Source organism: Pleurodeles waltl, chromosome 7, assembly GCF_031143425.1.
Source record: "Pleurodeles waltl isolate 20211129_DDA chromosome 7, aPleWal1.hap1.20221129, whole genome shotgun sequence".
Taxonomy (NCBI): domain Eukaryota; kingdom Metazoa; phylum Chordata; class Amphibia; order Caudata; family Salamandridae; genus Pleurodeles; species Pleurodeles waltl.
The window spans coordinates 1,534,581,325-1,534,605,233 of record NC_090446.1 but is presented as its reverse complement, the minus strand read 5'-3'; the positions used below and the strand labels follow the sequence as shown (position 1 = coordinate 1,534,605,233).

The 23,909-nt window shown below is 46.9% G+C and overlaps 1 protein-coding gene across 1 annotated transcript in view; it reads left to right on the top strand.

Annotated features, from left to right (window-relative positions):
- Positions 1-23,909, top strand: part of LIPE (lipase E, hormone sensitive type) — a 237,512-nt gene that overhangs the window by 203,963 nt on the left and 9,640 nt on the right. Inside the window, exons 8-10 of the mRNA XM_069201407.1 lie at positions 6,465-6,692; positions 10,488-10,637; positions 12,676-13,106. Of these exons, the coding sequence (XP_069057508.1) occupies positions 6,465-6,692; positions 10,488-10,637; positions 12,676-13,106 (809 nt within the window). The remainder of the gene's footprint in view (positions 1-6,464; positions 6,693-10,487; positions 10,638-12,675; positions 13,107-23,909) is intronic.

The window sequence follows — 23,909 nt, the reverse complement described above, 5'->3', positions numbered from 1 at the left end:
CTGGGCCCCTCAGCAATACTTTCAAAGATGTTATTACAAATCTTTACAATAGGGAAGATCATTAATGAGATGAATGATGATTTGATGTCTTTAAAAGTTTACTCTAACAAAAAGAATTCTACTGTATGCACAAGAGGTTCTTTGGCTTACTTGAGCTGATGAGTGATAAATTTATGCTGAAGCATACAATGAGTAGTGCAGGCTTTTAGCGCATTGAAGGACTGTCTTCAGTCTGGCAGGGAGCTATACTTGAACTTGAGAAAAGCGGTTACAGATCTAACATTGAGGACCAGGCTGACCATATCCTGACAGACCCACCATGAGCTCTGTTGCAAATTGAGGAAACATCTGCAGGTGCTACTTTGAGGGCTGTCCGCTTGAGAAAGGAGCTTTAAAGCTCCATATTAAGGACCATGGCAGCTTGAGAAAATGCCTATAGACCCCACTTTGAGGATCATGACAGATTGAGGAAACACCTTTGAGTCCAATTTTAAGCCCTATCGCAGCATGAGTAGCCCATTTCCCCACAATGAAATATCGCCCAGCTGTTCCTCTTAGCAGAGGTAGAACCAAGAGGCCACATGTAGAACACTGTAGTGTGGTTGAACCTTTGCCTCAGAGTACAGATGCACCCACTTCAAGAACCTGTGGTTACCTTGCGATCACAGCTTCAGGTCCCAGCAGGTCCACTCAGTCTCTCATCCTTTCAGTGAGTACCATTGAGTCGGGTAACAACAAACATCTGTTATTCAGCACCAGTAGGCCCCCAGGGCTGAGGGTGCTGCATACAGGTGCATTTTATGGTAAAGAGTCCTATTCTCAATAAAGAGGGCTCCTTTGCTTGTGTTTAGAAAGTCTGGAAAATGCACGGGCAACTATAGGCACAAATTTTTAAAAATACTAATAATGTTAGGGGAACTGCAGCCTGTAGGTTTTATAGACTGGAAATGGCCCATTACTGAAGAAATAATATTGAGATGTAAGGCCTCAGTTTGGTTTTGTACAGTCTGGCCCTCGCATGTCCTACTGGGCAACCTTGTGTGGTGTTCCCTTGTGAGCGCAGCATTCTTGCGAGCTCTCTGGAGATAATCCTGTCGAACTGATGTTACTTGTCAGAGGGGGGACACCAAAGAAACCTCCTTTTTGCCGTCACCTCGACCCATGTTGTGAGAGACAGGCAGTAGTGCCAGCAAAAACTATGGGCAGAAAGGCTTTTTTAACCTGTTCCCCTCTCCCTCTGTTCCCCTCTCCCTTTAGAGGAATAGCCCACCCGCTTAACCATGCAAGATGCGTGCATGCGTGTGCTTCAAGAGACTGCATGCTCTGTGCTAGATTGACAAAGTCCTTCTTGGACGTTGAACCCTACCCGGCTACATGTCCAGCTCCTTCCACGAAGCCCCTTGACTCTGTTCTCAACTAGTTTCAATAATTTCATGTATTATTTCCTATGGCATTTTATTTTAAGTCTCTCCCTCTACTGTTTTCTATGAGAGGATGTTGAGGTACAAGGGGCTGCCCCTTGGGTGCTGGTAAAGGTGGTATCTCAAAATCTACTAGTCCCAGCAAGAAGTTCAGAGGTAGGGCACAGAGGGTGGGCCCAAGATAAACTGGTGGTCACAGCACCACCGACTAGTGCCTTGTAAATAATGACTGCTGATTGTGCTTTAAACTGCCAGTACTGCTGAAACTGTAAAAGGCTAGCAAGGCAAATCCAGTGCTTTGCCACCAAACTGTTGGATTTATGTTTTGTCCTTGGCCCAGCAATGCCTTGCTGTGGGCACGATTAAAGGTTATTTGTCAGCCCTTTTAGACTTTGTACGTTCAGTGGACCAATCGTCTTTGTTTAAATCACCAGCTGTAATGTGGGTTATCAGAGGTTTGGCACATGTTTCCTACAAACCATTTGTGAAGCCAGGGAAGGACCTTGGCTTGGTTTAGATGTTTCCCACATATACACCCTTTGAGGCGATGCACAGCTGCACGTTGTGTCTTCTGACCATAACCCTTTCGCTGCTAACCCTTCCACCCCTCCCCAGTGCTAAGCCTAATTTGGCCATTTGGGCTAGTTCGCACTTCCATAACTTTTTGTCCACATACAGTATCCATGCCAAGTTTGCATGCTTTTAATTACCAACATCCTGGTGATACCCAGAACTTGTGGATTCGCTTGTAGGGGACTGAGAACTTAGGAAACATATAGCCACATTATAGTGTTTTGGGGGAAATGGGGAAAAAGTGCTGCAGAAGAAAGTGTTTTAGTGTTTGTTTTTTTTCCTCTGCATATGGCATCAACGAAGGGTTTGTGGTCACCAACTTCCCAGCTATCAGGAACAAGCAAACGATTCATAAAACTAAATGATTTACCCTAGTTTTGGAATTTTACTGGGAGATAGCTCATTTTTCCTCTTTTTGTGCTTTCAACCTCCTACTTTGTGGTGCTAGGTGCTGGTGGTGGATCCTGGAAAGCTATACATTTCTGAAAACCAAACAAAATTCTGGATTCAGCTAGGGGTCATTTGTGTAGATCCTTCAAGTTTTTCCCAAAGAAACTGTGTTGAAATAAAAAAAATATTGAAAATTAGTAGGAAAAAACAGACATTGGGGACAACTATTTCATTTGTAACTTCTAATCACAATGGCGAATTTACAAAAGCAATATGCCATTGCATCTGGTATACACTTCTGGTTGCCTGGATTTATAAGGTTTGTGGATTTTTCAATAACTCGAGGTACCCTGAGCCAATAAGTGAGCTGCACCTTGCAATGTTTTTTTCATTGTGTACCGGGTATAGAGCAATTCATGTGGTAAAATATAAATATTGAAAAATAGGTATGAAGGAAACCGATGTATTTCTGAGTGGGCACAATATAGAGTTTAGAAGCAGTGGTTATTTGCACATCCATGAATTTGTGGGTACCTATACTAGCATGTGGGTAGAGGGCATTTCTCAAAATGACTTCTTTCTTACACACTGTCTTACAATTGGAAGGCACAAATGCAGAGAAATACAATTAGTAATATCACTCGTTCAACTATTCTGTGTTCCTCTAAGTCTGGCAGTAAAAATGGCACTTTCACTTGTGTGGGTAGGCCTAGTGCCTGCGACAGGAAACAGCCCAAGACGCAACAGGAACACAGCACATTTTTCCACTGAACACCGACCCTTTTTAGGGTCGAGCCTGCGTTGTATGCGCTTGCTTGCGCTTTAGTAGTTAGTAAAGGGCTCGGAGCCCCGTCCATGTCACGTCAATGTCTTTCATTGGTTCGTGGGCTTGGCTATTAAAATCTGCTTGCTTTAATTAGTGGAAGGAATGCATACGTCATGCCTTTTCCGGTGGTTAGCCGTCCTCGAGCGCAGCGACCAAGTACTGAAAACATGCGAGGCTCGCTGTTTTCCGTCCAGTTTGTGGACTACTTTTTATCTTTTTTCGCGGCACGATCTTGCTTGGCGGAAGTCGAGCGCTTTCCATGACATCGACCCTGTTACATAGTTAGTTGCACTTTTGCCAGTTACGAAGATAATTGCACTTTTGCCGATAGGTTTCTCTACAAGTGAACTGTAGCAGCGTGATCGCTCTCTTTTTTTCCATTTAATGAGGCAAGAAAAGTCAGGTTGGGAGTTTACAAATGCTAATAGCTCTAACTCGGAGAAATGCGAGACCCGTTGCATTGCAAATGCTTGTTTTTAAATGTGCCTCGCTGTGGATTTTGTGAGCCGTCGCCTAGGGAAACTTAGCAAACCTGTACATCTTTTAAAACTAAACACCAGGATGGGGTGACTTGCTTGGCTCATACAGGTTGTTTTACCCAGAATCCATTTCAAACTTTGACTAAAACACACATTTCCTCACATTTGTGTGATGGAAATTTCTGGAATCTGAGGAGAGCCACAACCTTCCATCCACCCAGCATTCCCCCAAGCCTTTTGATAAAAATGTATCTCACTTTTGTGGGTAGGCCTAGTGCTGGCGACAGGAAACGGCCCAAAACGCAACATTTATACATCATTTTTTTTCCCACTCAAAACTGCCCCGTTTTTTGCAAAGTGTGTATATTTACTCATGGAGATCTACCCCCACACCTAGATGCAACCCTCCCCTTTCTTCTCATCATCATTCCGGAGTCACAATTTACACCTTCAAGACTGACATAGGTCAGCCTCTCCAATGAGGAGGTGTTTGTGCCCTTGCCCCCCTGTGTGTTATCTGAGGGGATGTCATCAGCCATTTCCTCACCCAGTCCTGACATAACTGTTAGTTGAACTAGCCCTGCTAGCAGCTTCCAAATATGCCAATCAGCCAATCAGAGGTCTAAGCTCCTCAACAATACCAGCTGTAACTTGAGCCACCGTGTCTCCTACTCAAAGAGATGCCCGGTGCTGCAGGCAGCCCTCCTCCACCATCCCTTCTGCCCCTTAGCACTAGGGCCAGCAGAACAAAACAATCCCCCACCAACATCTCCCCGTCCAACCCTTTTGGAAGTGGGGCAGGTCCTGCGCCCCCTCTTAACCACTGGACTCTGATTAGTGCTGGAGCCCAGACCAAGCCAGCACCCTGCCCCAGGTCTTCAGAGCCACCTCGACCGCCTGTCATCATTAACACGGAGGTTCCGAGCTACTAGGGGCTGTATGTCCTGGCATGTGTTGCACACGTCTTGGCTCAGGGAGAGCCGCTGTCGGTGAGTTCCATTTCAGGTGATACCACTCTGATCGCCCTTTTCAGCATCATGTCAATTGAAGTGGGTTTAGGTGACAAGTGCGGTGAGTTGGCTCTACCAGGACACTTACACTTGGCCATTGTTCAGGACAACAGATCCTTCGACAGCCAATGAATTTCCAGCTAACTCAAAGAAGAAATGGAAATAGCGGGCGTAAATAGAAGCCCACTTGCACTTACCCCCTGACTCCCTCACAGGGCGAAAGAAAGGGTGAAAGAGACCGGGCCCATCCCAGCCTCGTCCGGCCACGGACAGGCGCAGCGGGGCTGCTCTTGGCCCAGTCTTCTCCTGGGCATGCGCCTGGGCGTGTCCCGCGCAGTGGGGCCCAAGTAAGACCTTTATGTGCCTCCAGGCACGTTCCTTGGCTGGTAGCGGCCTTCCTGCTGTGATGCCTGCAGAGTGATGTGGTTTTAGGGTCTCTTGGTCCCAGAATCAAGCGTTCCATGCAGCGGTCCTAATTACGTCCTTTATGCGCCTCTGTATGCATATGGTGGCTGATAGAGGCCCTCCTGCCGTGAGTTCTGCAGGGTTTTAGGCCCCCATCCCAGAATCAAGTGTCACATTTGTTATCACTAATACACATTTATTATATACATTTCTTTTCAATTTCTTGCCTCCACTGTTTGAGAACCAGTGGGTGCCCAAGGCTGAGTTGGAGTATATTTAATCCTGTTGTGACACTTTCAGTGTTGTCGTAGCTGGAAAAGCCTGTTTTGTCAATTGCAATGATCCTACTCTTTTGTGGAGTAATTTTGATAATAGCATGTTCCTCTCGAACCCCTCTTTAAATGTCCCTCAAACCCCACCCACTTTTGAATAATTAGTCCCCATTTACCCACCACCCCTTCGAGTCCGTCCCACATTTACTACAAAGTAGTTTTCTTATGTGTTTCCTCACAGAAAAGAGCAGAGGCCTCGGGCCACAGACTTGTGAATTGCATTTTGCTATATGTGGATAGTACCTCTGTAGGACTACTTTAATGCTGCACAGTAAAGTTTGTGAATCAGTCCTTTTATCTATAGTGGGAAAGGCACACTGATGACCTCAGTCTGCCAGACTCCGCCCTTTGTGCATCTCCAAAGGAGTATTAAATTCAGTGTGTGGAGTGAAAAACAGAAAGGCCACCAAAACCTAATACGGTTCCTAAAAAACTCAGAGTTATACACATGATTAGTTGATTAAAAATGAAGAGAAGGAAAAAGGCAATTTGAAAAGTTATTAAAGGATTGCTGTAGTATGTTTGCTATATCTATCGAGACCCAAAGTGCGAGGGTGAATAGGACAGTGGACAGGATGGAGAAGAAACCGAATAAAGGGGCAGTCAGTAAACAACAGAAGAGTGATGCTGGTGGACTGGGGAAGACAAAACAACTCTATTGAGTTGGGCTCGGAGGAGAGAAGGAAAGCATTTTTTTTTTAAATAGAGAGAACGTGGAGTTAACTACCTAAGATGGAGAATTGCGTTGGTGGGAAGAAAGGAATGAAAGGGAGGCGAGGGACGAATAGCGGGTGTTGAGAATCTACTTCAGTTAAGGACAACTCATGGATCTATGTGGCGGAGCGAGGAACAATTATCTGTAGGGCAATTTATTAACCTCTTGGAAAGGTGATTTATTTTGGGAATTTCCCCCAAAACTATTTATCAGATAAAGTGTATGCAGAATTAAACCCTTAAATGAGTATCTCTCTGATGTACCTCCTTGCCTGCTTTGTGTAACTCCGTACTCGCTGGCTTCCCTTCCACAGGTTCCACAGGGGAGCGCGTGTGTCTTGCGGGTGACAGTGCTGGTGGGAATCTGTGCATCACAGTATCCATGAGAGCGGCCTCCTTCGGAATTAAGATGCCAGACGGGATTATGGCAGCATATCCTGCCACCCTCCTCCAGGCCACAGCCTCCCCATCCCGCCTTCTGACTCTCATGGATCCGCTGCTGCCACTCAGCGTCCTCTCCAAGTGCCTGAGCGCCTATGCAGGTAACTAGCTCATATCCAGAGCAGTATCTGAGAGCACCTGCAGGTAACCAAGGTCATAACAAGGTCATAAGAGAGTGTCTGAGAGCATCTGCAGGTAACCAAGGTCATGAGAGTGTCTGAGAACATCTGCAGGTAACCACGGCCTGTCCCTAGAACAGACTGTATCTGACACCATCTGTAGGTAACCAAGACCGTACCTATGACAGAGTGCAGTGTCTGAGAGCATTTGCAGGTAGCCCCGGCCATAACCAGGACAGAGTGTGTACGGGAGCATCTGCAGGTAACCAGGGTTCATACCCAGGCCAGTGTTTTTGGAGAGCATCAGCCATAGATCAGGACATGTTTGGTAACGCGCATGTAGGGAAGGCCGGGCCTGGGCACCTGCAATAGCAACAAAGGATCCTAGTTCAGCGCGTGTCTGAGAGCATTTGTAAGTAATGGGGGCTCAGCCGTAGGGCACCACGAGCCAGAACACGTGCTGAAATAGCAAGACTGAAGACATGGGTTGCTTATGTCTATGTGTCTGTGCAGTAATGAGGGTGCACCGTTTCCGTGTGTCTATGTAGCTGTGCAGATAATAAGGGCCCAAGAATGGATTTGTGTGTATCTGTGCAGCTGGGCTGATGAAGTCTGTGTGTGTCTCTTCAGCTAAAACATTGCCCACTGTGTGTCTGTGCTCCTGTGAAAGTACTGAGGCCCCACCGTGGGTCATTGTTTGTCTGTGCACAGTTACTCTGTGTTTTTGTCCAGCCACAATGTGTCCGTGCTCTGGTGTAGGTAATGAGGCCCCACCACAAGTCATATATCTGTGCACATCTGCAGATGACAAGGCCCATCATGTTTCTGAGTGCACGTGCAGATAATGATGACCCACTGTGGGTCTGTGTTCCAGATGAAACTGTGTCTTCCACACCAGCCCCAAGAACACTGAACTAACTCCAGCTGCACCAAGACCCAGTGCCGAAACTCGAGTCAGATCCCAACCCGCTGTTGGCTCGAGCTCATCCAGTGTCCTGCTGCGAGCTGAGGGAGGTGCAACTGCTTGTTTGTTCTGCAGCCTGACTAACTCGGTGCCCCTGCGAGGTGGAACTATAGGCAGAGGCTCTGGTCTCTTAGGCTGAGACTCTGATCCTGGAACAAGACACGGATGATGACTGGGTGGGGGCGGTGGCTTATTTCCCTCTCATTGCTGTTATGATGCCTTATTCTTTGAGTCACAAAATGGTAGTGGGCTTGACTCGCCACGCGGACCACCACAGGAAAGGGCCTCATTTGAAGTGGTAGCTCGGAGGCCAGCTGAGGTGCTAGGATTGCAGTTGCCCTTCATTGAGACTGAAACAAATGTTCACGGATTCTGCAGCCAGGGCCGGTGACATCGGAGACCCTGTTTCCATTCCATGACACAGATGGCTACGTGGCTTAAACCATGTTCCTATCTGCCCCGCTAGTTGGCAAGTAGCCAGGGGCACAGGCCTGTGCCTAGGCACCCGGACTTCCTCACGAAGTACATCACTCCAGAAAGTCTTATTGTACAGGTTTTCAACTAGTAAGGTTATTTGTAACTTGTTAACAGCCAGTCTCCAGCATAAAGAATCAAAACGGAGAAATGCTTTTCATGCTTTTCACAGCTTGGCACTACAGTCCATAAATGCAGTCTGCCCATTACTTCTCAACACTCATGCCAGTCAGATCTTGGCGGCAGTCCAAAGGACTTTAGGTTCTCCCTGTCTCCAACTAACCAGGGTGGGCAGGATGCGGCTAAATACATCATCCACACAGGTCTAGGCACCACGGATCGCTTTAGCAGAGCTGTTACTACCAGTGTGGTGCCTTGCAGGCGTGCCTGGGTGAGGTTGATCTGTTTTTCTGGCAGTGTACCTGCATCACTGATGTTCTGGCAGTGTACCTGCATCACTGATGTTCTGGCAGTGTACCTGCATCATTGATGTTCTGGCAGTGTACCTGCATCATTGATGTTCTGGCAGTGTACCTGCATCATTGATGTTCTGGCAGTGTACCTGCATCATTGATGTTCTGGCAGTGTACCTGCATCATTGATGTTCTGGCAGTGTACCTGCATCATTGATGTTCTGGCAGTGTACCTGCATCATTGATGTTCTGGCAGTGTACCTGCATCATTGATGTTCTGGCAGTGTACCTGCATCATTGATGTTCTGGCAGTCTACCTGCATCACTGATGTTCTGGCAGTGTACCTGCATCATTGATGTTCTGGCAGTGTACCTGCATCGTTGATGTTCTGGCAGTGTACCTGCATCATTGATGTTCTGGCAGTGTACCTGCATCATTGATGTTCTGGCAGTGTACCTGCATCGTTGATGGACATGCCTTCCGATGGTTCTAGACTCTTCAGAGATAAAGTGGACTCTGCACTGGAACACTTCAAAGACAGTAGGGCCACAGCGCGTTCCTTCATGTTTTTGACTGCTGCAAAAATAATCCCTGCCATCAGTTCTGCAATTTACGGGCTATTCTAGGTGATGACCTGTAGACACTGGTAATCTTCCCAGCAAGTGGCACAGCCCAGTCCTTTCAGAGCGGTGCAAGTGGAACCAGCAGACATCGTACAGCACTGCAGGGGCATCAGTGCCCCAACTCCTCATCCCTTGCAACCGTGGCCACTATGCCACTTTAGTTCCCCATGCCTGTAACACCTATTTCCAAAGTGAGAGGGCGTATCACCCCTCTCCCAAAGTAAATAATTTGTTCTGCCTTCTTGCGCTTGAGCTGCTCAAGCAACAGGATGGCTGAAGCCTGTCTGTGAGGTGGCAGCAGCTGGGAATGCCTGAAAAACCTTAGAAGGCTGGTATGGTGGTACTAGGGGTCCACTGTGGAGCCCCCACAGTGCATGGAATTGTAAAACCAATACTAGAGTCAGTATTGGGGTACAGTTCCCAGGTATTAGACACCTTACATGGCCCTATTCCGAGTTACCATTGTGAAGCTGGACATAGGTATTGACCTATGTCCAGTACACGTGTAAAATTGCGTCTCTGCACTCACGACGTCTGGGAAAGTGGTACTGTATGATTGGAGGCAGGGGTGCCGTCACACACAGGTACTTTGCACCCAGCCTTCAGGATTGGAAGGCCTGACATATAGGTGCCTTATAAGTGACCTGGTGCAGTGTAAATGGCTTTGAAAGGGTGCATGCACCATTTCACACAGACTTCAACGGCAGTCCTGCAGAAGCCTTTGCATGGGCTCCCTATGGATGGCAAAAGTAATGCTGCAACCCATAGGGATCCCCTGGAACCCCAATGCCCTGGGTATCTAAGTATCATATACTAGGGGCTTATAAGGGGTGACCAGTATGGCAATTTGGGCTGAAATACTGGGTTACCAGTATGTAGTGACAAATCTGAGAGGAAAGAGAGCATAAGCACTGGGGCACTGGTTAGTAGGACTCCAGTGACACAGTCAAACACACTGACATCAGGCAGAAATTGAGGGTAACATGCCAAAAAGAGGGTACTTTCCTACAGTCATACTGCCTCCCTGACTCAGACAAGGTATGGCCTGTGGCCAAGTGTGTGATTCTGAATAGTTCAGATTGCATTGGCAGGTCTGTTGGTACTGGCGTCATCCTTCATAGCGATCCATTCTGGTGCTTGGGGATAATCTAAAGGTGAGAAATCTGCTGTTAGAGTATCCACCAGAAAAAGTAGTACCAGTGAGAAGTAACTTGTTCATTGCATGCAGTGCGAGAGCCTGGTAGCTATTGAAACTACATGTCTGATAGCACTGTACTCTGTTGCTCCCTCTTTGTTGCCTAGGTACGGATCCCATACACTCCGATGATGCGAACGAGGAGAAACTCAATACCGTGAGCCTTGTAAAGCGAGATACTGCACTCTTCTTTCGAGACATACGATCAAGTGCTTCGGCCTGGCTCAGCTCTTTCCTGGAGGGTGGGAGGGGTACAGGTAAGCCATGGACTGCCATGCCATCGCCTCCTTTTCATTTCTTAAGTCTGGTACTTTCCATTCCACTTCCAGCATTCCTTTCCCACCTAACTCCCTTCCTTTTTTGCTCTCATTCTTCCTCATATCCCTGTTTTAGTAATTTCTCACTACTTTATTCCTATGACTCCCTTGGTCCTCCGTTCTCTTCTGACCCCTCCATCCACCTCATCTATGACCCTCCCCCTCCATCATGCATTACCTGTCTCAGCCTCAGTCTTGTCTCTGCAGCGGGCTCCCGCATGTGGGAGTGCCTCAAGCGACCTTTGGCCCTTCTGATGTGTGTGCTGAGCATGGGAAAGTCTGGCCTATCTAACTCACTGGTCTCTGGTAGGATGTCTCTCTGTCTCAGCTCTAGCCCTGCATGGAAAGATTCCTGTTCAGCAACAGACAGATGGAAAAACACATGACCTCTTGACAAGTGGTGGCCATATTGAATCAGGCAGCCTGAGATACTGCTAAGGTTTAAACTACTGTAATTGACAGAATAATTGATCACTAGACAATTCCAATGGACTTGGAGCAACAGATATCCCAAAACTTGTGAGACCTATGAAAGAATAGAGTTAATGCAGAAACAGACGTATTAATTTGTAAAGTAACATGCCTTCTCTTTAATAGAACTAGAAGTGCAAATGTCAAGGATAAGATCCTTAGGAGCTTGAGGTGATGTGGTGAAAATGGCTCAAACAGCAGAACACTTAATTGTTTTTGTAATATGGTTGAAGATAGCCCATTCCCTAAGCACTAACGCAGATAACAGACCTAAGATGTTCCACCCTTTGTGCACCCAAGATGTCCAAATGTGAAGGCACTGGAAATGTTACTTTGTGGAGATCCAAAAAGACAGATTGCATGGAGATTCAAAGACTAGTTTTAGGAATTCAAGATGGAACAAACTGTAGGTATTGAAAATGGCTTGTGGTGCAGTGGGTGTTTTCCAAAGTATTTCAATTCATATAATTCCAAGTGGCTGACTATGTAGTGATTCAGGAAGAAAATTCATAGCAATTCAAAAAAGACTGACGGTGGAGTTTCAGGATGGCGGACTACATAGTGATTCAAGATGGCCGACTGCATAGTTATTCAAGATGGCCGACTGTCATAATTCAAGAAAATGTGCTGTAGGTTTTCAAGATTACTGACTGTGTAGTAATCCAAATGGCAAAGTCTCAGTTAGGATCCAAAATTAGTTCTTTGATTTAATAGCCAAAATTAGCAGATTTTTTGTGGCCAGTTGCTAGCAATAACCGAAAATACTATAATTTGTATATTGCATACAGACAAGTGCCGTTGTAGTGATTCTAAGTGGCCTCGGGTTTATGGCATTTGGCTGAAGGAGGCTGTTATTGTTCGGATCAGTCAAGTGTTTTTCTATTGTGTATGCTTGCTTCCTTACCTTGTGATGTGAAGTTGCTTTCTCTGTCCATTTGACTTGCAGTGAGCTCTGGTGCATGATTGATGTATGTGCAAGTTATTCCCCTTCCTCTCCTTGACTACTCACAATCCTAGTTGCATCACAGTGCTAGCCGCCGTTGAGGGCATTTCTCCCATGCCCTTTCTATGTTGTATAAAGCACTACATTCTCTGCTGTGTCCAGTTTTCCTCTGTGAAGCAGTTGCTTTCAAGTGGAGATAATCTTTATCTGTAATTTGGGGCAAATATTGCATGTACATGATCCCATCATTCAGAAGGATGAAGATGTTGACAGCAATTCTGGAAATGGGGAGGTGGTGGGGTCTTCCTTCTCAAGAGTCATAGGGCAGGGATTAAAAAGCAGAATTTTCTTGAGTTCATGGTCGGTGGTGATGACTTACACTCTGCCACCCTGCAGTGGACCCTGGAATCTCCCTCTTCTAAAATATCTGAAAATGTGGAAATATCTAGGAGCTTTCTGTTTTGAAACTGTTGTGTTTTTTCTCTCCCCCCACTCAAATTGACCTTCTGTCTCTTTCTCCTTTTTCTTCTCTGGGCCTTTACCATCCCTTCACCCACGGAGCAGACACAGTGAGAAAAAGTGTATCCGAAGCAGCCTTCAACGAGGACTCCATCATGTGCACCAAAGGATCCTTGAAGAGCAAAACTTGCCAGGACCTGAGCTTTCACGCCAGTACAGCAAGAAGTTCAACTCAAAGTGATGCACCAGTGTTAGAGGTTGGACACCTACCCGATTGTGCACCAAGGTCCAGGTCAGAGAATGAAGATGTCAGCTTCTTCCTTAACGAGGAGACTGGGAGTGAGGCTTTTCCATCCACAGAGAGCTTTGAGAACATGGGAACCTTGGACTTTCCCGAGGGCTTCCAGCCCCTCCGTTCCACCAGTGGAATAGCTAACATGACACTGCAGACATCGCCTATTGTGAAGAACCCCTTCATGTCACCTCTGCTTGCCCCTGACTCCATGCTCCGTGGATTACCTCCCATCCATATTGTGGTAAGTGCCTCAATGACGCAGGCAAGCTCAGACTGGGCAGAAGATAGCTGTGACTGCCCCATTCAGCCTACACTTTCACCGTGTCCCTCTAGCACGACATACATGCTAAGGATCTACAAAATCACACATTGTTTTTACCATAAAGTTCACTTGCCTTCTTCCTGCACCAAAATTGAGCCTTCACGTTCCAAGGCCATACAAAATACCAACAGCAGACTAATTCAAGGAGAAAATGTCTTCTGCAAGACAATTTCCATTCAAAGTAGTCTCTTGCACGCCAGAATTGAGCAGAGTTTCCCAGCTGTGAAATTTTCAATCTATGCAAAAATTATCTGGCATAAAAAAATCACCCAGGCCTAATACCGCTTGGCTTCCACCTTTATTCTTTGTTTTCTAATTGATCATATTCCCTATCTCTGGCCAGGCTAGTTGTATTCCTGCTGCTATTAGACATTCCTCTGCATGATTAATACTCTGTAAGTATCTGTGGATTTAGGAAGAAAACAATGTGTTAGACATGTAAGTGAAAAATACAGAGTTGTGGGACCTCATATTTAAATTGTGGTGGATAAGATCAGGTATAAATGAGTCCAGAGCTTTGCCATTGTTTGGACCTTTTTATTTTTTTTATTTTTCAGTTTTGTGCATGAGTAAAGTGACATTTGCATTTTCCCTGAAGTTTCCTCAAAGAGTGCAGTTGAACATACCTGCAGCTTCCAGAGAATCTCGAGGGAGGGGTCCCTCCGCCTCATGCTGTTGCACCCACCTTCTTTCTCTGACTTCATCGGTGTTTTCACCTATCACAGACTGAGACAGGTCATTCAGCTGATCACTTGTCTAGTCTCTCAGGATTCCAGCGCTGGTGCAAGACACAGGCCCTCAAGCGTGACTTACTCTGCACCTGCAGGAGTCAGCCTCTGGTGAATCATGTGTCACTGTCTCATGAGCACCACATGCAGGTTCAAGGTTGAGGTTCCAGTAAAGCCTCAGGACATTATTGGAAGACCAGGCCCACTTGCCTCATCACTGCAGACTGACCCTGCCTCCCACCTCTTACTTTCCTCTGGGGTTTCTGAGCCCTAGACTCTGCATCAATACCCTAACAGCTCTTCTGTGGTGTATCGGGGCTTTTCAAGATACAGACTTCAACTCAAAATTCAGCAAATCATTGTCCAGGATGCGTTTTTCTGACATACTTAATAAATAGCTACTCTCTGCTGGGCAGCCACTTCACCCTGCTCCATAGTGACCCAGGTCAAGGGGTGGCCTATGTGCATTCGAGGCCGTAGGGGGAGTCCCCGGGACCTCGTGACTCGAAAGACTTGTTTGAAGAAAAACAACTTGCAATCGACCAAACACAACACGAGAAAGTAGGAGAATGCAGAGCACGTGAATCTTTAGCACTACGTGCAGCAAACAGATGCTTTCAAGGAGCATAATCCTTGCATTACAGTCAAAAGAAATAAAGAACTTTAAGTTTCCAGATGAAATTAGAAATATGTCTTAGTTATCCCAGATAAAAACAATAAATTGGATCAGAGGATGAAAAACGTTAGCTGTGTTAAACAGAGGGAAGGTTAACTCAGTAAAAATAGCAGTCACCTCAAATTGTTGAACCCATATTTGAAATGGTATCTGTAGCAAGTGCTATAGAATGGTGTCTTAAGTGATGAACAACTCCAGAAGTTGATGATAATTCTCAGATCGAATGAGTCTCAGAAGCCTCCATGTTGTTCCCAGCTAGTGTTAAGTGAAAAAACGTCTCAGAAGTCTCTGTCAGTCTCACAGGCACGACCCACTCACCAATTACAGGGATCTTCTCACAACACAGTTGCTAGGCACAGCTGAAGCCCCTCAGGTCAGAAGGAAAGGATCCCCATGGGACAGACTTTCATCAGAATCTTCCCATTGAAGAACCCTACCCAGCTTCTTGCATGTATTAGTTACATTGGCAGGTCACAACTTCCAGCAGACTTTCAGACTCTCCTGCCAGTAAGAGTCAAAATTCTGAGATTCCTGACCTGAGTTACAAGTCTGAGCCTCAATTCTTGATATAGAGATTTTTCCTTCCTTTCCAAGGAACAGTGGCCTTGGCTGTAGTATTTGCAGGTAGCCGACCCAAACCACTGTTGTCGTACCACTGTAAAAGGCTCATGCAAGCCAATTCCATCCTTTACATGTGAGTTGTTTTTTATAATTACAGAGACCCACCAGTAAGTGTCATACCTGTAAGTGGACCTGTGTGTCCAAATTCCAAGTACTGATTTACCGTAAACCACCTTCCCAACCGCAAATGTTTGACTTCTCATCATGCTCAGTCACCCCAACATTTATATGTAGACATCGCCCATTGATACAATGGCATCTCAGTCTCAGACTCTGTTTACTGCTGTTATTTTCTGGTAAAGACTTCTGGGCACAGATTCCTCACCTTTTGAATAATTCCAGGATATCAGACTTGATCCAGAAACTTTTCAGCACTACATTTATGTGCCAAAAGGTGGCACCATGTGGCTCCGCTATGGTGTCGTCCTGCTCCGAAAATGATGTGTGGACCCTTTGTAGGCGTCGTTCCTTGTCGCTGACATCAATTCCTTTCTTTCCCCAGGAGCAGATCTGGAGTTCCCTCTCATCTCCTAGAGACACTTAACTCAATATTTTCCACAAATTTTCTCAATGTGCAAGCGAGGTCACCTCCTAAAACAACAGGTTTCAAGCCCTGTAGGGAATGTTTCAATCTCCAAGGCCTGCGGCGCCTGGCTTCAGTGAATCCGATCTCCATCAGGGAACATGAGGTGAAACTTTACATCACCACACATAAGACAGCTCTGCATCGAGACGGTTGCAACTCCTCCTCCACATCCAAAGTTCCATCTCAGTTGTGTTCCTGGAGTCGACGGAGCCACTCCAGAGCTCAGTCTTCGTCATGCTCCAAGTCCTTAGGTAAGCATAAGAAAAGCAAACAATTGAAGCAGGATCCTGGTCCCCTGTGCCACTCGCATTCACCTGAGCAAGCGCACGGGTTGCGCCACACTTCTCAAACTTGCTCCCGAAGTCAGCTGAGTTCTAAGCTGATCCTGCAGCTGGTTTCGACATAACCAGAGTTTCCATGATCTTCAGACACACTGCATTAGATCGTAGACTCCCCCCCCAGCCATGCTCCAGTTCTTTGGTTACCTGTAGACTCCATCTAGTGTGCCGTCGATCCCCAAAACTTTGAAAGAGTTTCCACCTGGGATAGTGCTGGCGGGTTTGTGTAGGAAGCTGGGTTCTGGTTGCAGTCCACCTCCACCCAACTTTTTGCCTGGTTTTTGATGCAACTTTGACTGAAGTGCACCAGGTTTTTGCTAACCAAGTCCCCAGTGCCAGTGTTACTTCCCCAAAACAAGACACCTGGTCACTTGATCCCCATGTGACCAGGCCTTTTAGCACCTCTGTAAGTCCCTAGTAAATTGTACCCCTGGTACCTAGGGCATGGGTACTGAAGAAAGCCATTTTAAATATATGAGCTGGGCACTGGTCTATACGATTTCCCCAGCTACATGATGGCTTCACTGAAACCAAGGATGTTTAGTATCAAACATCTTATTAATAAACCCTCACTGATTACAGTGATTGATTTATTAATACATGCACCTAGAGGGCACCTTAAAGGTGCCCCTGAAAACTTACCAACTGCTGGGGGGGCTCACTGACTAGTTCTAGCCAGCCTGCCACCAGCAGACAAGAATCTGACCCCTAAGGGTGAGAGCCTTAGCCCTCTGGAGGTCAGAAACAAAGCCTACTCTGGTATGGGTGTTAACATACCACTCCCAACAGCATGACCCACAAATCTGCATTCCAAGACAGGAGGCTTCAAAGAAGCCCACTGCCTGGATATGCAGAACTAGCTCCCCTCAGAAAAGAATGCCCATCCCCCTGCCCTGGGGCTCATTCAGCACCTTGACATGCAGGAAAATTAGTTATGCCTGAGGCGTGTTGTATTTCCAGACTGGACACGCCCCTAGGGTGACCAGCCTGAAGTAGACTCAGCCTAGGAAATTCTGCCATCTTGTGTGTTTTGTAATTTAGGAACTGTGGGAAAGAGTGATACCCGATCATCAAAGGAAATCGTCATCTATGGGATGTAGTGATCCCGAGGGTAAAGAGCCCATTACCTACTACCCTTCACTCCCTTTACTGCCTACTAAATTGAGTATTTAGGAGACCCCCTGATACCAGGACTTCTGCTCTGCCTGCTGAACTAGAGAACCGAGGAGCATGACTGTCTTGGCACCAACCCTGCTAGCCCGCCTGCTGCACCCGACCTTCGTGGAGCAGTTGACCTGTCCTGCGGCTCCAGCCTCCAAGAAACTGGGTGGCTGCCAGTGCTTTGCAAATCACCAAAAATAACTTCCTTGGAGCAGGGGAGCTACTTCCCTGTATCTGCAGGGATCCCAAGAAAGCACAGTGAGGACCAGGGCCTCCAAAAACCTGATTCTGAACATCCCCACTGTACCTGAGTCACCTAACCCGGGCTGAAGTGGGCCAGTGGGGTCAGCGTGGTCCCCAGGCCCTCCAGAGGTGAAGCCTACCTTGAGTTCGCCCACTGTCAATCAGTCAATCAATCAAAAAATGTATAGAGCGCGCTACTCACCCGTGAGGGTCTCAAGGCGCTTGTGGGCTTTACAACGGCATCTGCAGCCTGTTTCTGCAGACCCTCTGCAACCACAAGTGACCAGGAGACAGACTTGATGCCTCGGGACACCTCTGCACCTGTCGGCCCTGGACCGAGGAGAAGAGGACCAAGGGTGTCCCCATGGCTCCCTGCTTCGTGAGACAAGAGCCCACTTGTTGGCTTGGGCTGACTGGACCCCCAGTCCACGCCTGTATACTGTTTGTGTGGGCCCCCCATGCAAGTAACTCCAGCACTGTACCCAATGGAAAAAAAACACCACTGCACCCAAGTCCTCCAGTCCGAGAAGAAGCAGACCAACGGTGTCCCCACATGCCTGAGGACCTCAAGGGTCGAGCCCTCCAGTGGGTTCCCACAAACTGACCTTCCAGTCACAGTTTGCAGCAGTTTCCTGACTGGACCGTTTCTCATAGAAGTGAATGGGACTGCGGATGCCGTAACACACCTCTGCACTCGGATGCCTCTGAATCTCCCGAAGTGACCAGTTGCTGTGGCAGGGACCCTGCCCCATACTCACCTTAAGTCCTGGAGAACAGTCCCGTAAGATGTGAAGTTTCCAAATGCTGTACTTGTTTTCTCTCCATGGATAATGTTACCGCACCCAGATATTGCACTGTCAACTTTTAAAAACTCTAAAAACCTGTATCTCAAAAAGTTCTCACCTCATTCCGGTGAACCTAGTATATAAATATATTTACAAGTATGTGTTATTTTTAGAAATTGGTGTCGGATTTCTTTATTGAGTTTGTGTGTCACTGTATGAGTTAATGCCTTACATGCTTAGTTCTACCCTCTGATATGCCTAACTGCTCGACCGGACTACCCCAAAAGAGAGCAGTTGGGATGTCTTTTGTGCCTCTGTAATACCTCTGGGGTTTGTCTGGACTGTTTGCAAAGTGTATAAAGAGCCAGTTTCCTACAGTTTGCCTCTAGTGTCAGCGGTGTCCTCCGTGCCTGTCTTGCTTCTGACTCTTCTTCTGACTACCCTTCTGGCGCCCTGACTCACGCCAGCTCCTGGCACATCGATGCCAACTTTGCCGCCTGAGGAGGCAGCCCCTATTGGTCTCTATGATAGTCGACGCCAGTCCGACCTTGATCAACATCACACCGAAATCAACCCGAAGCACCACATTCCCCACTCGGGTTACCACAAGGTCGACAGCATTCTCTGCATTCCCTTTTGGGACTCATTCAGATAATGACTACGACCTGGATTATGAGTTAGCTCAGCCCAAGCAGAATGAAAGTTGGTACGAGGACTTACAAGAGGCTAGTGGTCCTGATACCTACCCAGAGACAAGTCTTTTTCCTCCAGCTGAACCAGTCATGGAGGGCTCTGCCTATGCGTAGGGCGGCTGAAGTACTTGACCTCCGGCTCCCCACCTTGGTGGTCAAAACAAATATTGTCAAATCCTACAACCGGAGCAAACATCATCTGAGCCACTTCTTCCATTTAATGAGGCACAGCTCTCTACAAATGGCTGGACCACCAAGGAACTTTCCTGGTGGCGAACCATCTGGCAGGATCCCTGAACGGCAAGGCAGACGAGCTCAGTCATCGATGCCTTGCAGATCACGGTTGGCAGTTACACCCGGAGGTCATTCAAGGTCTCTTCCGCGAATGGGGAAAACCACGGTTCAATATTTTCACCACTGCAGAGAATGCGCAATGTTAGCACTTCTGCGCATTGGGGTTTCCAATGCTTCTCTCGCTCTGAGATGCATTCTGCCTCAAGTGGAACTCAGGACTCCTGTATGCTTTTCTGCCGATATCACTCCTGCCCCATGTTCTGGTGAAGATCAGGACAGACCGGGCCCAAGTCATCCTTGTGGCTCCTGATAGTACACAGAGAGTGTGATTTCCAGATTTTCTGGACTTGAGCATCTATCCTCTGGTCAGGATGCCTCTCTAAAAGTATCTGCTGTTTTAGCAGCAGGGTAGGGTTGTGCACCTAGGCCTTCATACTCTCCAACTCCATGCTTGGAGATTGAGTGGCGACAGCTGAACACCTTCCTCCAAAGGTGGTTGATATTATCTTGACAGCCAGGTGTTCCTCAACAAAAACTGTGTATGCTTGTCATTGGGACAAATTTGTATTTTGGTGCATCACATACCAGATTGAGCCCCTTCAGGCCAAGTTATCTGACGTTCTGTTATTTGTTCTGTCTCTGGCCTGGCAAGGCCTTGCTTAGGGCACAGTTAAGGGTTATCTTTTGGCCCTTTCGGCCTTCTCGCAGTTGCCAGATCAGTGCTCAATGTTTAAGTCACCAATTTTGATGCAGCTTTTGAAATGGCTACTACTACGTATGTCTTCCCCTTCTCCCTTCTCTGGTTTTTTTTTTGGTTTTTTTTTTCTCTTTCTATGCATTTATTTTTCACAGCAGCCAATAAAAAACATTTAATACAGAAAACTACATTTCCCATAACTAAGGTCACGTGACCAACCATAGAGAATGGGCTATATAACTCCAAGTCCTGAACATTCGTCCTCTTTCTTTGCAACAAAATAAACAAAGTCTCAACCTGGAACTTGAGGAAAAACAGTCTAGTATAAGCATCCAAACAGGAGACCGAACAGACCATCCGGATACTTAGAATATCCTGAACCACAACTGCAACTGAAGATTCCAAAGCAAAAAGACTCCCAGCAGACAAACCGGTGAGCTTCAAGATTGCTTCTGATCATTCCCTAGGAAGAAAGGAAAAACCGTAAAAACTACTCCCCAAAAGAACTATCAATCTGAATGTCATAATGGGTGGGGATATACATACATTTTAACTTTGTAAAACTTTAACAGTAGTACTTATACCTTACTACGTCGAAACACATCTCCTTTGGGTGGGATAATCTTCGCCTCCGTGTCCTTAATAGAATTGAAAATTCTTGACGCGAAAGCTAGAAATTTTTTGATTCTATGTCAGGACCGGAGGCTTGATTATGCTTGTTCAAAGCTGTGCAACCACCACTGATGCTATATCCACAATTGGTTTATAATAAAATGATTTAAACGTAGAATCAGAAGACCAATCTGCTGCCTTCATGATCTCATTCAAACTAGATCCTAACAAAAAGGGTTTTGAGGCCATAGCTCCTCTTGCTGAGTGAGCCCCAAAAACTGAAATATCAATACCTGCCTCTGCAAGCAACCATCGTATCCATCTTGCCAAAGTGGCAGAAGAAACTGGCTTAAAAGGTTTCTGTAAAGCAATAAGAAGTTGCCCGATTGGTTCAGGTCAAACGTCACAGGTGGCAGTTTCATATGCTTTAAGACATTGCACCACACAGAGATTAGGGTTTTGACGTACCTGATGTGCACTCATTTCAAGCGGCTTCACAGCTCAGTTGCCCCTTACAACTCCGTACTATCAAAAATGTGTTCCTCATCACCTTACCTCGGCGTTTGAGTGAGCTTCTGGCTCCTTGCCTCACTCCACCATACATTTCCTTACTCCCAGACAAACTGGTTCAATGTGCCAAACACTGTGACGCTGTTGCACGTCTGTCAAACCATCACCCTTCCAGCATTGTATGCTCAGCCTCACACATCTAAGGAGGTGGAGAGACTCCATCTCTGGAGAGAAAAAAGGCAAGAGTGCAGATAAGAGCCATCTCCCACTAGATCGAGATCTGCGTTAAGATCTGATACACATTGGCCAAAAATCCGGCTCCGGAAGAACTGTGTATCCCTTCAACCAGGGCCAAAGCTTCTACCACTGCGCTGGCGGGCTTCATCCTTGTCCTAGACATTTGCCAGGTGGCTACGTGGGCTTTCCTTCATATGCTCACAAAGCACTGCTGTCTGGACAGTAAGGTTTGCAGGGGGGGTCATTTTGTTTTCGCAGTATATTCACAGACACACCTCCGAATAGGTATTGCTTTGGTATCTGCTCAAAAGGTGTGGAATCTGCAGCTAGAAGTATCCTTCAGGGGAACCTACTTACCTTCAGTTATGCTTTTTCTGGGAGATATTCAATCTAGCCGCAACTTCCTCATAGAACCTTCCCCTTTCCTCGTTCTGTGACTGGACTCTGTCCATCAATAAGATCCCAGCTCTAGGAATCTGCATACTCTCTACCAATTTGCTTTCCGGGCTCTGCGTCTTCTCAAGGGCGCAGAGTGTCTCAAAAGCAAGTGACGTCCTTGCGGAGGAATGGCCCTTATAAAGGCCATGCTCATGATTTCCGGAGCGGAACAGTTTCAGTGGGAAGCTGCCCGGCGCCAACTTCAGGCACGCAGAGGTACTACTGAAAATTTTCCAGATCGGGTCTGATGCCTGGGGAATATTCAGAAGTTGAGGAATCTGCAGCTAGATAAAGCGTCAGAAAGAGCGTTACTGAAGGTAAGTAACTTGTTCTTGAAGTCTCCTTAACCTTGCTAACTACTCAAATGGTGTCTCCAGTATATTTCTGATGGATACCTCTAACTGCAGATTCCTTACCTCCAGACTGCGCCCCAGCACCACATTGAATCCAGAGGTTTTCAGATCAGTGCTACGGCGCACCACCAGGTGGCGCCAAGCAGCTTTACATTGGCCTCGTTCCAGTGCAGAAGTGATGGAGCACAGCTGCATACATGTGCCAGCTGCACACGTTAATGTCATTTTCTTTCTTTCCATGTCTTCAAGCGTGAATCTGGAGCTCTGCTTATTTTTTCCACGGGTATTGACTTCTTCAAAACTTTGTTTTTCTTGTGTGCGAGAGAACAGTGTTCATCAGTGAACATACCTGCACATTGCTTAGGTGTTTGGGCTCAGAGAATGACTCCAAATTGTGCTAAGGACGTGCCTTCATGCACCCCAAGGCTAACCACCACCATGAACCGAAGCTGTTCATGATCGAACATTGAAAGACGTCACGGATCTCACATAAGACAATCTGTCTCTCAGAGTCAAGGAAACACACCTGTTCCCGCTCTCAAGACTGCTCCAAGGACAGGTCTTCTTTGCAGCCATTGTGATCCAGTAAGTTCAAGTTGAAGAAGCAGCATAAGCTAAATTGTAACTCTACCACATGACACGACTCTCTGTCTAAAGAGAATTCTTGAGGGTGTCAGAAAGCCAATGGATCTCTCTCTCATGATTCTTACTCGAGGAGCTGATTCCGCAGCTAGTACCAATGCGCCCCAAGTTTTCCAGGCCATTGGTAACGACTCAGCAGGTCAAGGTCTTTAAAGAAGCCATGCCGCATATGTTTGGCTCCCTCTGGTGTGCCTTTGGGCCCCAGGGATGCGCAAGGGCCTCCAGTTGGATTACTACCAGAGAATCCATCCTCAGTGTTGTCCAAGTCTCTGGATCCTGCTTAGAGTTCCGTTCTGACTCCAACACCTGTGCCAATCCCTTCTTCACCAACACCAATCCCAACGTCACTGGTGCCAGAGGTCAATCTCCTCCCATCTCCAGTGCCTGACAGGGGAGTCGAACTAGTCTCGAACTGCCCAGGGTCACACATTGACTCCACCCCAGCACCCCTGATGCTCGTACGATCTGGTTCAGACAAAACACTGTCTTTGTCACAGAGATGTCCTCAGAGGCTCCATCACTTTTTTGTGTTGGCTTCTGATGACAGTTGTGCTGATGGGGATCATTTGCCCCCACATTACAGTAATGATAGTCTCTATATGGACTTACACTAGGCAAGTGGGCTTGATACTTTCCCGTACACAGGCTTGATTTTCCTCCCTGGACTTGCCATAATGTTTAGATGAGCAGCTGACCTTGGAGACCTACCGTTGCCTTTTGTTGAAGTCGAGAAAAATGTCCTTACTGATGTTTTGTATCCTGGGCCAGTTTCTTCTCACCTGAACCCTTCCATTTAATGAAGGCCTGACGTGACACAGTTATATGCTCCTGGGCTAAGCCTTGCTTTTAACCACCGGAAAACAGGCAGGTGGCACCACAGACCAGTGCCTGGCAACCCAGATGTCCTGGGAGGTTGGTGGTCCAGGCATCCTGTTATAAGGGTCAGTAGGGTACAAACCCTACATGAGTATGATTACCATGCAAGGGTCCTCCCTGTAGGGGTTATTAGGGGCTCTTGCAGATTATTTGTGGCATCAGTCACCATGGATGATCCAGAAGGATTGTACATCCTCTCAACGAGGGAGCTCTTGATATTGTTAGAGATCAAG